The sequence below is a fragment of the Sinocyclocheilus anshuiensis genome, unplaced genomic scaffold, assembly GCF_001515605.1.
Source record: "Sinocyclocheilus anshuiensis isolate Anshui unplaced genomic scaffold, SAMN03320099.WGS_v1.1 scaffold42, whole genome shotgun sequence".
NCBI classification, from domain to species: domain Eukaryota; kingdom Metazoa; phylum Chordata; class Actinopteri; order Cypriniformes; family Cyprinidae; genus Sinocyclocheilus; species Sinocyclocheilus anshuiensis.
The window spans coordinates 1981866-1995684 of NW_015546057.1; the positions used below are offsets into that span (position 1 = coordinate 1981866).

General features: G+C 38.7%; 1 protein-coding gene across 1 annotated transcript in view; it reads left to right on the forward strand.

Moving 5' to 3' along the window:
• Window positions 1-13819, forward strand: part of ptprga (protein tyrosine phosphatase receptor type Ga) — a 302816-nt gene that overhangs the window by 244187 nt on the left and 44810 nt on the right. The window contains exons 8-12 of the mRNA XM_016500550.1: window positions 587-779; window positions 6477-6661; window positions 10356-10464; window positions 10572-10621; window positions 11281-12058. Of these exons, the coding sequence (XP_016356036.1) occupies window positions 587-779; window positions 6477-6661; window positions 10356-10464; window positions 10572-10621; window positions 11281-12058 (1315 nt within the window). The remainder of the gene's footprint in view (window positions 1-586; window positions 780-6476; window positions 6662-10355; window positions 10465-10571; window positions 10622-11280; window positions 12059-13819) is intronic.

The following is a 13819-nucleotide window of genomic DNA, read 5'->3' on the forward strand; positions in this document are numbered from 1 at the left end:
GTGTGGCCATCTGATGCAAGATCTGAGCTGATGCAGTCCATTCTGAGTTATAAATGTACTAGAAATGCCACAATGTCAGTAATGCATAGTTTGCTACTAAGTGTAGCACTGATGGTGCTTTCATAGCACAATTCATTGTCAGCGAAGACTGCAGCAATGTTGTTATGAATTTGACAAGTAACATATGACAAACTTTGTGTTATTTTGATTATGGTACAGTATCATTCTTGACAGAAGGAGCAGTTAGTGGTGCTATGTCATAAGGGGTGAAAAAGGAATGTAAAAAGATTGAAGCGAATTTATATGTATATATAACAACCTTGATCCAAACCTTAGTACAAAAGCAGGAGAGGGATAGAGACAGAAGGTTAGTGAGGCATCGCAGAGGCGAAAGTAAGACAGACGGTCGGTCGTGTTTTCAGTCTTTGATCAGCCTGTGAGCTAAAATAACATTCCTCTGAGTCACTAGTTTGGAAGGAGGGGAAAAGAGACTCCGGGCATCTTGGGAGATGACTTACTGAAAAATAAGAGACAGATATAAAAACATACTGAACTCTCTCTCTCTCTCTCTCTCTTTCTCTCTCAGCTGGAAGCGTTCTACTCCATCTTCACCACAGAACAGCAGGATCATGTTAAATCCGTGGAATACCTGCGTAACAACTTCCGCCCACTCCAGAGTCTGGACAACCGAGAGGTCTTCAAATCCGCCGTCAAAGAAGCTTGGCTGCCTGACTTGACTGACAGCCTGGGGAACCCGTACGGTACCGAGGCTTCTAAAGGTGGGTGGGCTCTCCTGACAGCTGATTGGCTGGCAGCTTCTATCAAGCGAGATATTTGTACATCATGGCTGTGAATCACGTACCCTGTATTCATAAGCTCTAGACTCTTTTTGGATACAAATTTAGATTCAGATTTCCCTCATTAGTGCTTACTCATAATGCATCACATAATGCAAGAGCAACCGCGTGTGTGTCAGTGTCTGTGAGTGCGTGTGTGTAATGAGAGTGAGTAGGTGGCATATGGTGCCGTCCTCTGCTATTGTGTCATTAGACGCTGTCTTTACTTGCCTATTTTCTCGCTCATTTCTCTGCTCCATGTGGCAGCCGCGCTCGCAGGAAATGCACAGGACTGCAGCTTTTCAAGGACACGCTGTTTTTCTCACCTCACACCACAGATCTGCTCCACACACTTTACCTCTACTGGTGTCCAAAAGACAGCTGCTTTGGTTCTTATTGAGGTTATTTGGACACTAATGTTTGAGGCATTCAGATATACACACACTTTTGATTTTATATCGTGATGGGGACTTTCATTTGGCTTCTGTTTTTTTTGTGTAATTAATGGCAATATAGCCTTGGTGAGCATAAGAGACTTCTTTCAAGAACAGTTTTTCTTACCCCAAATGGTAGTGTGTATATTTTGTATATTACACAAACCCAACAATTACACATTATTTAGTTTTTTTCCCTCCTAAGGGCCAGATACAAAAATTCTGCGTGTGATTTACTGACAATGCACACATTACAGAGAACAGACGCAACCAGAGCATTTCCATAATGACCAGCGCAATCTACCAAGAGCAGTGCAAATTACCGCCTGCTTTAAGACATGCTTTTTTGGGCATTAAATAATGGAGCAAATACCAGTAATTTGACAAGCACAAACGTTAGTAAATCGCGTTGCGTGATTCATTTGAATGCTCTCCTCCCATAAATTTTACATCTGAAAGGGAAACTCCTACAAATGCATATTCAATAAGGTAAGGAGCAAAAATAACGGTGTCCATGCCTTTACAGCGCTAATTCTTCACTGCGCGTCTTTAGTAAATCCTGACAGTACTATTTTAATGCCAAAAGTCGGTTTACGCTGGCGCAAGCTCTTAGTAAATCTGGCCCTAAATGCTTTAATATATTACACATTTTTGTTCATATTGAATTGGTAAATCTATTGACCGCCATAGTTTCATTTCATCTGTCACCAAACTGTTTAATAGTTACGTATGGTATCGAATTTTTGACTGCTATTGGAAGCCTACATTTTGATATCCCACCCTGCGTCGAAGACATATGGTGACATTCACAAACACCAGGACTTTTTCCTGCTGTAAACTCCAGTTCATATTAATTATTTCTGTCACTGTTTACAGTGTAAACTTCCCACTTTCTTGCTGCCTAGCAATGTCATAAAAATGCTTTTTCACCTGGAGATCACAGCGGCGCTTGACGCTTGTGTTAAGAGGAGCACTGAAGCCCTGACGTGGGTCATGTGACAGGGATTTAACCCTAACAAACTAACAAGCATCCTTACTGTCATTTTTACATCCCTTTATGAAGGCCGTTTTTCTCATGGGAACATTTGATCCACACAAATTGGCAAACAGAAATACACACCCACTACCTTTCAGTACAGACAAAGGTTGTTTACCCCATATACACAAAAACACTCATCCTACACACTCTTTCCCTGTACTATGTGGAGCATAATATCTAGAGGGCTTTAACAGATATTGATTGGCATTGGAATTGTACTGCGGTAGCTCCTCTCATTTACAGTTTGCTCAAATGTTCATAAAATCTTGCCTGGTGATCCATGGTCCAAGTACAATGCCTCATTCCCCACAGCTCAAACACAGATCACAGTACACAAACGACAAAGCAGAAAGACGACACATTCCTCATCGCCTTGGACAGGGTAAAGACACGACGTCTTGAAGATGGAGACCAAATACAACAGGTTTTACCTCAGCTCTTCATTCCTCTTCATTTTTGGACACAATTATTTTTTCATCCTCCCTTTTTATAGCTGCTCTTTCATTGACAGCAAAAATAAGTTGTGGGTGTTTCTTTAACAGACGCTTTTATGTATTTTATTTTGACCCTTGGCGGCTTTTTACAATGGCATTTTTTTATTTAATTTTTTTTAAGTAATAGGCTATTTTCTGTGCTGTTTTAACCCCCCTCATCAGAACGCTCTGTTTGAATAGGCATGGTGGATGTAGACTCGGAAGTAAATGCCGACTGCTATGATTGGCTAACAGAAGAAGCTGAAGAAGCACAGAGAGCTGACCACCCACACTCTCTATTAAACCAGTGGTTCCCAACCCTGGTCCTGGAGGCACCCCAACACTGCACGTTTTGCATGTCTCTTTAACCAAACCTTTTACTTCTTAGTAATCACAAATTTATTCTATTTCAACCATGTATTTGTGCATTTTGACTGCCAGTTTTGTTTATAACTCTTCTTGCATTGCTTCAGGTGGAGTGGCTGACTGAGCAAAGCTTTTTTGGCCCCATCAATGCTTTTCTGTTTGTAGATGCAGCAGGATTACTTTAACTCAGTGGTTCCAAACCCTGGTCCTGGAGGCACCCCAACACTGCATGTTTTGCATGTCTCTTTAATCAAACACACCTGATTCAGGTCATCAGCTCATTAGTAGAGACTCCAAGACCTGAAACTGGTGTGTCAGAGAAAGGAAACATGCAAAATGTGCAGTGTTGGGGTGCCTCCAGGACCAAGGTTGGGAACCACTGGGTTAAACTCTTACGCAGATCCAAAAAACTCCAGGTGATTTGGATTACCGAAACTGCAGTGATCTGTTTAAATTCCAGCACATTCCGAATCAGAAATATAATTAATTTGGGTGTTTGGAAATATTCTAAAATACTGTAATATGAAGAGAGAAACGCTTCTCTTATCGCTCCCTGGTTATAGGTTTAATTTCAGCACCATGCAAAATTGATTATGGACGCCGTCGTCGAAGAATAAAAAGGGAACAGAAAGGATAGAATAAAGAAAAGAGGATGAAAGGGTGGAGTAATAGTGTGATAGAAGCTGAAAACAGAAGCATATCAATGGTGCCTGCAGGCTGGAGCTGAACTTTTTGTCAGCTTCGATTAATTCAAAAGACGCGCTGGATCATAGATGAACTCTCCCTCACAGTAGGCAAAACAGCCGAATCAGTTTTATCAGAATATAGTACAGACTTTGACGCAGCACACATTCCCACCTGCGAGTGTGTCCAGCTGGGAAATGCGTCAATTGAATGTTTTTTTTTCCTTTGTTAAACATTCAAAATTTCAAGCTAAAATGTGCGTAATCAGGCATGTTCTTGTGTGGCTAATGCACACACTTGCTTTGAGATAAAGTTATGTTTATTTTCACTCTTATGTTGTTCAAAACCTGTATCTTTTTGAAAGAAAAGCTATTTTTCCATCCAATGGTAGAATATTATTTTTCATGTGAACTGTTCCTTTAAACTGGTCTTTTTCAAAACAGCCACTCAAGGTTAACGGAGTGTTTGCACTTTCTCTCTCTCTAATTTGACTTCTGCTCTCACCTTCTCTCCTTTCCTGCTACATCCCTCCATTAATCTCACTCTCTATGGTCAACAAGCCGGAGGGCCAAAGATGGCCTTTTTATTAAAGGTTTCTCTGTGCATCTCATAAGAGACCTGCACAGTAACCTCTGTGACTGTGTTTCTGAGTGGGACGAGAGAGTAGGGATGTGCTGCACAGATACGAGGACGGAGAAGATGTTATGATCAGGCTTTTCTTGTGATGATTTCTTGGAATTCTGTTGAACATAATATAAAATTCATTATTTAAACACAATCGTGTAAAAGAGGTTGAGAATGTGAAAAATGCTGAGAATGACAAGGTATGATACATGATTTCATACATCGGTCAGATCAATGTTCTTGCCAGTTTTTCGTAGGTATCGTCCTTAGTCAAATTTTGAAGATTTATCTCCTTTTGACGATGATCTTATGGTTGCTTTTAGCCTATATAAACCCTTCTGTGTTCTATTATGTGGGATAAGTCCATATCCATGTTAAATGGACATGTTAAATGTTAAATTTCTTGCTAGTAAATTGCAAAGTATTATGATTTTTATATGTACACTGGGGTTTGTGTATAGTGTGAGTGACGTGATTTTTTTTTTTTTTTTTTTTTTTTTTTGCACAAAGTTGGCAACACTGGCCTGGCCCCTTGTTTCACAGTCGAAAAAGAATTGGAAGAAACACAACAACAACAACAAACTACTAGAGATGCAACTGTGAAGATTGCATTGCGAAGAAAACTGACCAACCAATAAGAGTTGCATTTTTGCAAATAGTTGTTTGAAAACAAGATTTATCGTGACAGTCGGGTGTCAGAAACAGAAGGTAGCACAGCACATATAATGACTGTACATTAAAGTATTTGTATTTCATGTTTTGCGTATGTATGAATGAATGAATGAATTCAGCACCACCTACTGTCAGAGGTTGATTTTGATTTTCAGCCCGTCTGCCATTTATCACATGCAAAATTGGACCAAATTTTTGTGCCAAACATTTTTATTGGTGTGGACAGTCTTTAAGGGTCCCATATATTACTGTTCCTGCATCCCAATCGATACTTATGATATACGCTAAAAGTACTGTACTTTGCTGGTGATGGGAAAGTGCATACTTTTGAGTAAGAAATAAAACACTCTGCAGGTTTTGGGACAAACTCACTGTTTGCATTTAGGTTTGCAATTCATTATTGCTTAGCTTTTAGGTTCGTACATTAAAAAGTGACGCAGCAGCATTCCTGACTTTTGAAAACATGAAAAGAGAACACCTTAAACTCATCTTTCATTGCGCAAGGAGTTGTGGGCAGTGTTAATAGTACTGCCTGCATACTTTTAGCATCCTATATTCAACGTACCATGATTTGAAACCCACTGCTTTTAATCTTGAATATCATCTAGGATGAATAGTATGCAAATTGGAATGTTCATGGGCTTTTGAACCCTAAATCCCCCATAAACTCTTACCGGAGGAGGCTGTTGAACTGTCTATGAGGTCTTATTTAAAGGACAAGCTTCCATCCTCAAAGGTCTCTGTCATGTTTGTGTGCTGTAAACACGAATGCACGCCATCTGTGTGAAAGTCAGGGCAGGCATCACGGTATTCTTTATGCAGTATGATTACGGCTGTAGTCACTATTACTTCTCTCATGATTAGAGATAATAGAGGCTTCGGTGTGAAGAGTGATGGTAGAATTAGTTTAATTAGCATTGTTTTGGATGTAATGGCTCCCCTGTGGCTGTGGGAGGGAGTGTTTTGTGTGTGTGTGTGGAGGTGTGTGTGTTTGTCTATGTTGCATGCATTTTAGGAAGACCAAAACTAAAGAAAATTTAGGGCTTCTTCTGTCAGATTTCTCTACGAATAGAAGCTCACCCCTACGCACGCTGTCAGCCGGCAGAAACTGTGGCACGCTCGGTGATTAAACACCTTCTGCTGGGGAGATTAACAGCAACTTGGATGCTGCTGGTGTTTACAGAGGGCATGACACAATTCAGGACACGTGAAAGCCGAGTAGATGTAGTCAATGGTCTAACAGAGCCATCTAGTGGCTGTGGGATCTAAGGGCACTAATGGAGCTCAAGGTTAGAGTGGTGGCAAAGAGGTAAACACACATTTTGTTTTTTTTCTGTCTTTCACGCAGCATGCAGCAGTGCCCCGATCAACATGAACGTCCAGCACATGAACAAGACGGCGCTTTTCGTTCGATGGTCCCGTCCGGAGATCACCTACGATCCACCCATCATCAGCTACCACATTTCCTACAGCTGGACCAGAAATGACGAGTCATATGAGGAGACGTACGTCAAAGGGAGTGATCAGAAACTGGTGAGGAATGTTTGTAATGGTCATCCATATAACAATATCGCACAATAATTCCTACGAATGATAAGGTATTTGTCTTATTTGTCTTATACTTAAAACTCAAATAGCATTCACAACACACTTAACTTCTGTAATGTGACATATTTCCAAGTTAAACTGGATATTTTTTTGGGAAACAATAGTGGTGAGGGGTTGTGTTCGCTTTTGTGTTTTTATTGGTCATCTATACCACAATATCTCCCAGAAAATGATCAAATATGCCTCTTATACTTTAAAGACAGCATGAAATAGAATATGAAACATTTTTAACTTCCATAATGTGACACATTTCCTGGTTAAACTGGTAACAGTTTAGATTAGGGAACACTATTCACTATTAACTGGTTGCTTATTAATATGCTGTCTTAGGTACTTATTCTACTCAGTACCTAAACATAACTACTGTACTACAACGACGACCTTACTTTCTATCAATAAGCAGCAAATTAGTTTATTGAGGGAAAAACGTTTAGTTAATAGTGAATACAGTATGTGTTCCCTAAAGTGTTTCTGTTAAACTGAATATTCAATGGGAAACAATATTGGTGAGGGGTTGTGTGTGCTTTTTGTGTTTTACTGATAATCTTTACCAAAATATCTCACAGTAAACCCAATAGATGATTAAATATGTGTCTTTAAAGACAGCATTAAATTGCATTTGCATCACACTGAACATTCATAAAGTGGGTTATGAAATTTATAAACTGAATATTCATTGGAAGACATTATCGTGTTTGTTGGTCATCTATACCACAAAATCTCCCCTAAGATATGATAAAATATCCCTGTTATACTTAAAAGACAGCATGAAATAGCATATGCAACATGTTTAACTTCCATAATATCACATATTTCCTAGTTAAACATTTTATCCTTTCACACACACACACACACACGCGTGTGTGTGTGTGTGTGTATGTGTATGTATATATATACTCTTTTATGCCAAAAATCATTAGGATATTAAGTAAAGATCATGTTCCATGAAGATATTTTGTAAATTTCCTACCGTAAATATATATATATATTAAAAAATAGCCTACATTTTGAATTTTTCTTGTTTTTAAGCAATAAGCATTTCACATTTCAGATTTGTGCAGCCTGTTCTTGGAAAACAAACTGGCATGTGAGGATGTTGTTATCATGTCTGTAAACCCCTAGCTCATGGATAATATCCTGTAATCTCTCCTCCGCTAGAGCCTCAGATCCATGTTTGCAGAAGCGCAGTGAGTGTGACTGTGAATAAAGACTGTATTTTAGGTCGTCAGCAGGGGGCCGCAGCGGTAGACACCGACCTTGGGGCCCACCATTTGAAAATACTAATGCACTAAAACTGTTTAAGAGGTGGAGATGTATTTTATACCCATTTCTCTTAACTTTCCATCGAGCACACTCTGTGGGGTGTGAAATTTATAACAGTCTGAGATTTCCAATTCTCTAGTCCATAGGGGGTTGTGAGGCGACAGAACAGTACAAAGAAATGAAGTCATTATTGTTCATTTTGTTCCCATACATTCCAGTGTGCAGTTTTTGAAAATGGCATGGCATCCCATCTCGGAATATCATCAGAGCCGCCCCATTCCCTCCTTTCTCTTTTTATTTCTTGTTCCTCCCTTTTTCCTTTCTTTTAAGTTCTTCATTTCCATTTTTATTTCCTCTCTCGTCCCAAGACGCTGCTATCTGGGTCAAATTAGCAACCGACTCGATTTTAGAGGGACTGCTTACCAGATCAATTACTCCTTTTCATTTATTATAACCCAACACCACAGAGTAATATTTGAGTTGGGGTCTTCTACAGAATGAAATAGAGTCAAACTCGCATAAATCAGAAAGGTGTTGGAGTGGAGAGGAACTGACGCCATTTACTTAGCGTAAGATTTACAAATCCCTCAAGAATCACGGCACTTTTCAGCAGACCCCGGAGAGGTGAAGTGAGTTATGATAATGGCTATTGCTCATACACTTAGAATTGTATTGAATCTTCATTTCTCAGAGACGAAATCAGGCTGCCTGAGTGAGGTTCAGACAGAGACCATTGAGACAAGCAAGCAGCAATGAAGGAAATGTTGTTAAAAAGTGCCCATATCTGACCATCAAAGTAGATTTGTTAATCAAGTGTGTTGCTAGAGGCCTAATTTAATATGCACTACCCTTTGTGTGTTCTTTTTTTATTAGTATCAGCTACCAGTAAAAGTATTGTACTCTGTAGTACGCTCCTTTGAACACATTTTAAAATATTGCATTTTTTTTTATTTAGCCCAGTAGGCACCCACAAACAAACACTCATAAGCAACTTACGCCCTAAAAACCACCCACTAGCACATCATGGAGGTGTTTAGCACAGCCATGCACTATTCACATTAATGTTGAAATCTAATTTGATAATGCATATTTGAAAAGCGTATTTGAAAAGCAACATTCTGCAGATTTATGCAGAAAAAAGTGATTTTATAGGGCCCAGCCTATGCTCTAACATATAGTCTTGATTCGCAGTCAAACTCACTACATTTCAGTGAAGGAGCTGCTTATTATCTCATCCTTTATTATTCATATTTATTTAAGATTAAGTACTGTATACACTTCTGTTGAAAATGTTGTGGTCTGGACGATTTTCTTGTTATGTCTCTTTTGCTCACCAAAGCTGCATGGATTTGTTAAAAAAAAAATACAATAAAAACAGTAAAATTCTGAAATGTTATTACAATTTCAAATAACTTTTTTTTTTCTATTTTAATATGTAACTTATATGCAATTTATGTAAGTAAAGCTGAATTTTCAGTGTCACATGATCCGTCAGAAATCATTCTAATATGCTGATTTGCTGCTCAAGAAACACTTATGATTATTATCGTTGTCAATTATCAGTTATCAAAACATTTGTGCTGCTTCATATTTCTGTGAAAACCAGTATTCTTTGATGAATATGAAACAGCATTTATTTGAAATAGAATTTGTTTGTAACATTGTACGTGTCTTTACTGTCACTTTTGATCAATTTAATTTGTCCTTGCTGAATGAGTATTAGTATTCATTTCTTTAAGAAAATATCATTATTCATCTGGTTATAAATAATAAGTGATGTTCGTCTTAGGAAACACCGCTAATAAAGAATCAAATTAAATACTGTGTCCCCTCATATTATTACACACTACATTTACAGTGATATAGTTCATTTTACATTGACTATATACTAATCTGAAGTGTAATGTATATTAATATTTTCTCTGAAAGATCCTGATCATGTTGAATAATTTATTGATAAAGGCGTATGTTATATAAACAGCCTTTAAAAATAAAGCAGCGCCTCTCTCGTTGAATCCCAATGCCTTTGTGTCCCAGCTGAGCAGCTCAGAGGTGCTTTAGGTGGTAATGAATGTTATGTGAGGGAGAGACTGATAGAGACTGTCTATTTTCAATGCTAATGACTTGAGAAGAAAGGTGTTACCGTCAAGTGAAGGAGAAGAGAACAAGCTGTTCACCTTCATCCTCCAGACCTCTGTCAGGAGAGGTCACACTTCAAAGTGTGTCTACCATTCTTCTTTTGTGTTTTGACTGGAAGCTTCAGATGATAACCCTTCCAGACTGACTTTTCAGAGGCGTATCTGTCCGTGACATATTGTACGTTCACTGTATATATAACATTGTGTGTGTGTTTCAGGAGGCCGTCATCGCACCGGTGTCGTCGGATGTGCTGTACCTGTTCCGCGTCCAGGCGGTGTGTTTGAATGACAAGCGCAGTGACTTCAGCCAGAGCATGCTCTTCAGAGGTACAGGGCTACACCTGCACACAGACAAGGCTTTAATGAATGCTACGTTAGGTGTGGCTTTTAAAAGTGCTGCCTCTCACTCATATTTGTCTTCTTTGTTATGGTAGCCAACACCACCAGGATATTTGAGGGCACAAGAATAGTCAAAACTGGGATGGTAAGTTTACATCTGTCCAGCAGGTGGCAGCACGGTCTCTTCACGTGGATATTAAATAAATAAAATATACCTGCATATTACATTTTTATTTCTTATATCACAAATGTATTTATTACAAAGATTAATTTTAATAATAATATAAAAAGTACATTGATTATTATTATTATAGTTATTGTTGTTGTTGTTGTTATTATAAATATTTTAAAATATTTATTTTATTTATTATTTATTGTAGAATTATAGATGCCTTATTTATTGCCTATTTTTATTTCTTATAAAATAAAATAAATGTATTTATTGCAAATAATTTTATAATAATTATCATTTGTTTTATATATATATATATATATATATATATATATATCATTTGTTTTATATATATATATATATATATATATATATATATTTACATTTATGTTTTAATATTACATAATGTTTTTATTTAATATTTATTTTAGATACATTAATTGCACATTAGAACTCAATGCAAATCCATAGCTATGCATGAAAAAGATGACTCAAAAATGGCCTGGAACGTGTTATTCTGTTGGTCCTCATCCGGCTTATGTCAGGTCTATTTTACTTACATGATGTGCACAGATTTTATCTTTTGGAATCAATGTAGATGTTAATAAAATGCTATTTGTTTCTGTCTCTAGCCAACTGTGTCCCCAGCATCCTCGGCAGACATGGCACCCATCAGCTCCGGCTCCTCCACTTGGACTTCCTCTGGTCTTCCGTTCTCCTTCGTTTCAATGGCCACCGGCATCGGCCCCTCTTCCAGCGGCAGCCAAGCGACGGTGGCGTCTGTGGTGACCAGTACCCTCCTGGCGGGGTTGGGTTTCAGTGGTGGGGTCATCTCCTCCTTCCCCAGCTCCGTCTGGCCCACCAGGCCTCCGCCCTCCAGCCGCCAGATCCCAGCCAAACCCATGGTGACCACCACAGAAGCGCCCTCCTCACCGGCCTCCGACGCAGACTCCACCGCAGCCGCAGAGAACGACAGCTCTGACGACGGAGGAGATAAGGGAGGGAAGGGTGAGGATGAGGATGCAGAAAAGAACGGAGAAGAAGAAGAGGAAGAGGATGAGGAGAAAAGTGCCGAGAGTAAAGACGCCAGAGTTCCAGACGATGTTGAAAAGCAGACAAACGGATCCGTGACAAAAGGTCCGCCCACAGCAGCACCGGATTCAACGGCGAAAGAGAAAGGAGAAAACCGGAGGCCAGAAAACTCCACAGCGCCATCTAGTGTCCCGGAGGATCATCTGGAGAAAAACACACACACATTAAAGGAAGAAGACACACAGGTGCTGCCAACCAGAGATCCAGTGGCTGATGATAATGTGACGGCAGTAATAGAGACCCCAGACAACACGGCTTATACCAGCAAACCCAGCAGAGAAGACCGCAAGCACGTGCCTCCTTTCTCTATACTTACAGGTTAGAAACAAGCCTTTTTTCTAGTCGACCTTCATATCTCTTATTTGATTCCAAGGCCCACCATTGTCCACAGCATAATTCGAGGCCCCATGACCTTTCCAGTTGTTCACGATTTAATGAATATACATTTTTTTAAAAGTTTTTACTCATATTTTCTCCATTAAAATATTTAAAATCAGAAAAACTGGAAAAAATGTATATAAATAAAATATATAAAAATGGTCATGGAACAGGGTTATTATAGCTAACTAAAAGTAAAACATAAAACAAAAATAAATAAATAAATATATACATACATACATGTACATACATTTCTGTTGGTGCCAAGGCCACATTTCTCAATTATTTTATTTTATTTTATTTTATTTTATTTTATTTTATTTCTGAGTGTACTAATATTGACCAAAAAAAATTATAAAATCAAATAAACAGACTTTTAAAAATTACAAAAACCCAACATAGTTAATACATTTAAATTTCCAGTGAAAATATAAAATATAGAAATAAAAACTTTGGAATTCAAAATTTCAAAGCTTATTTTCATGCTTTTGTCTTATTTTAAGTGATCTTGAGACCCTTTTGGAAGTTTGCTGATTCCCCCTAGTTGAGAACAACTGCTGAAAAGCAATGATATGGCACTAATATTTTGGTCTCAATTTATTAATTTGTTCTAAATAGATTAAAAATGCCAGTCAAGCATTGTTTTCATTTCTGAATTCAGATTCATTCATTCTATTCAGTAAAGTTAGGGTGATACAACTGTCCTGATATTATAATGATGAAAAAAAAATGAGAAAAACAATGACGGCCAAAGTCATGGTGTTACCAACATGCAGACCCATCTCAGATAAATATCAGATTGCTTGATCTCTTTATGTCAAGGCAATTTTAGTTCAGTTTTATAATGTCATGTTGTGCAACTCTCAAAAACTTAACAGCATAACAATTCATATGAGAAACCTAAGTCATATCCAGAGACCATAATATCATAGAGCCCTGCATGTGGACTCTTTTGTCTTTGCCCAGTCTTTCATACCACCCTAGCAACTGCATAGCAACCTTTCATATCACTCTAACATTGTGTTGGCAAGTTTTGCATGTGCAGCAGCACTCATCTTTTCAGCAGGAAACGTTAAACTCATTTTCTTCTCAATAAACATTCAGTTCTTGTGTTTTGTGGACCTGTTTGCATCCCGTGTGCAACAACGATGGTTTCATTTCCTTCTCTCACTCTCGTTTATTTGTCCTTTATTTACCATCTTCCTTCCTTTCTCTTTGTCTCTCCCTCTTCCTCTTCCTCTTCCTCATCTCCTCTCTTCTCATCCTTCCATCTTGCTTTCCGTCCCCTCTATTTGTTTCGGAGGCAGAGGGTTGGCCTAGTTTTCCAGTCCAGAGAGGATGAGAGCAGAAAACATTTTCAGCTGCAGGGAGTTAAAAAACAAAACAAGAAAGAAACAGAGAAACTCCATATTTAGCTCTATGGCACTGGAGTTATGTTCATCCTGTGTGTGTGTGTGTGTGTGTGTGTGTGTGTGTGTGTGAGTGCTGTTCCTTGCGTGACTGCGGGTCTGTATCTGACCGTGCTGAGGCTGTAGCAGCATGGATTAGTTAGTAGCATGCTGTCCTGGACCACCCGAGGGGGGCTGCAGGTTTCTAATCGCTCTGTTCTTATGTTCGGGATCTGAGTCTGTGGTTTCTGCTGACAATTTGGGACACTGGTATGTTTGGTTGTTTGTGTGTGCGTGTGTGTGTGTGTGTGTG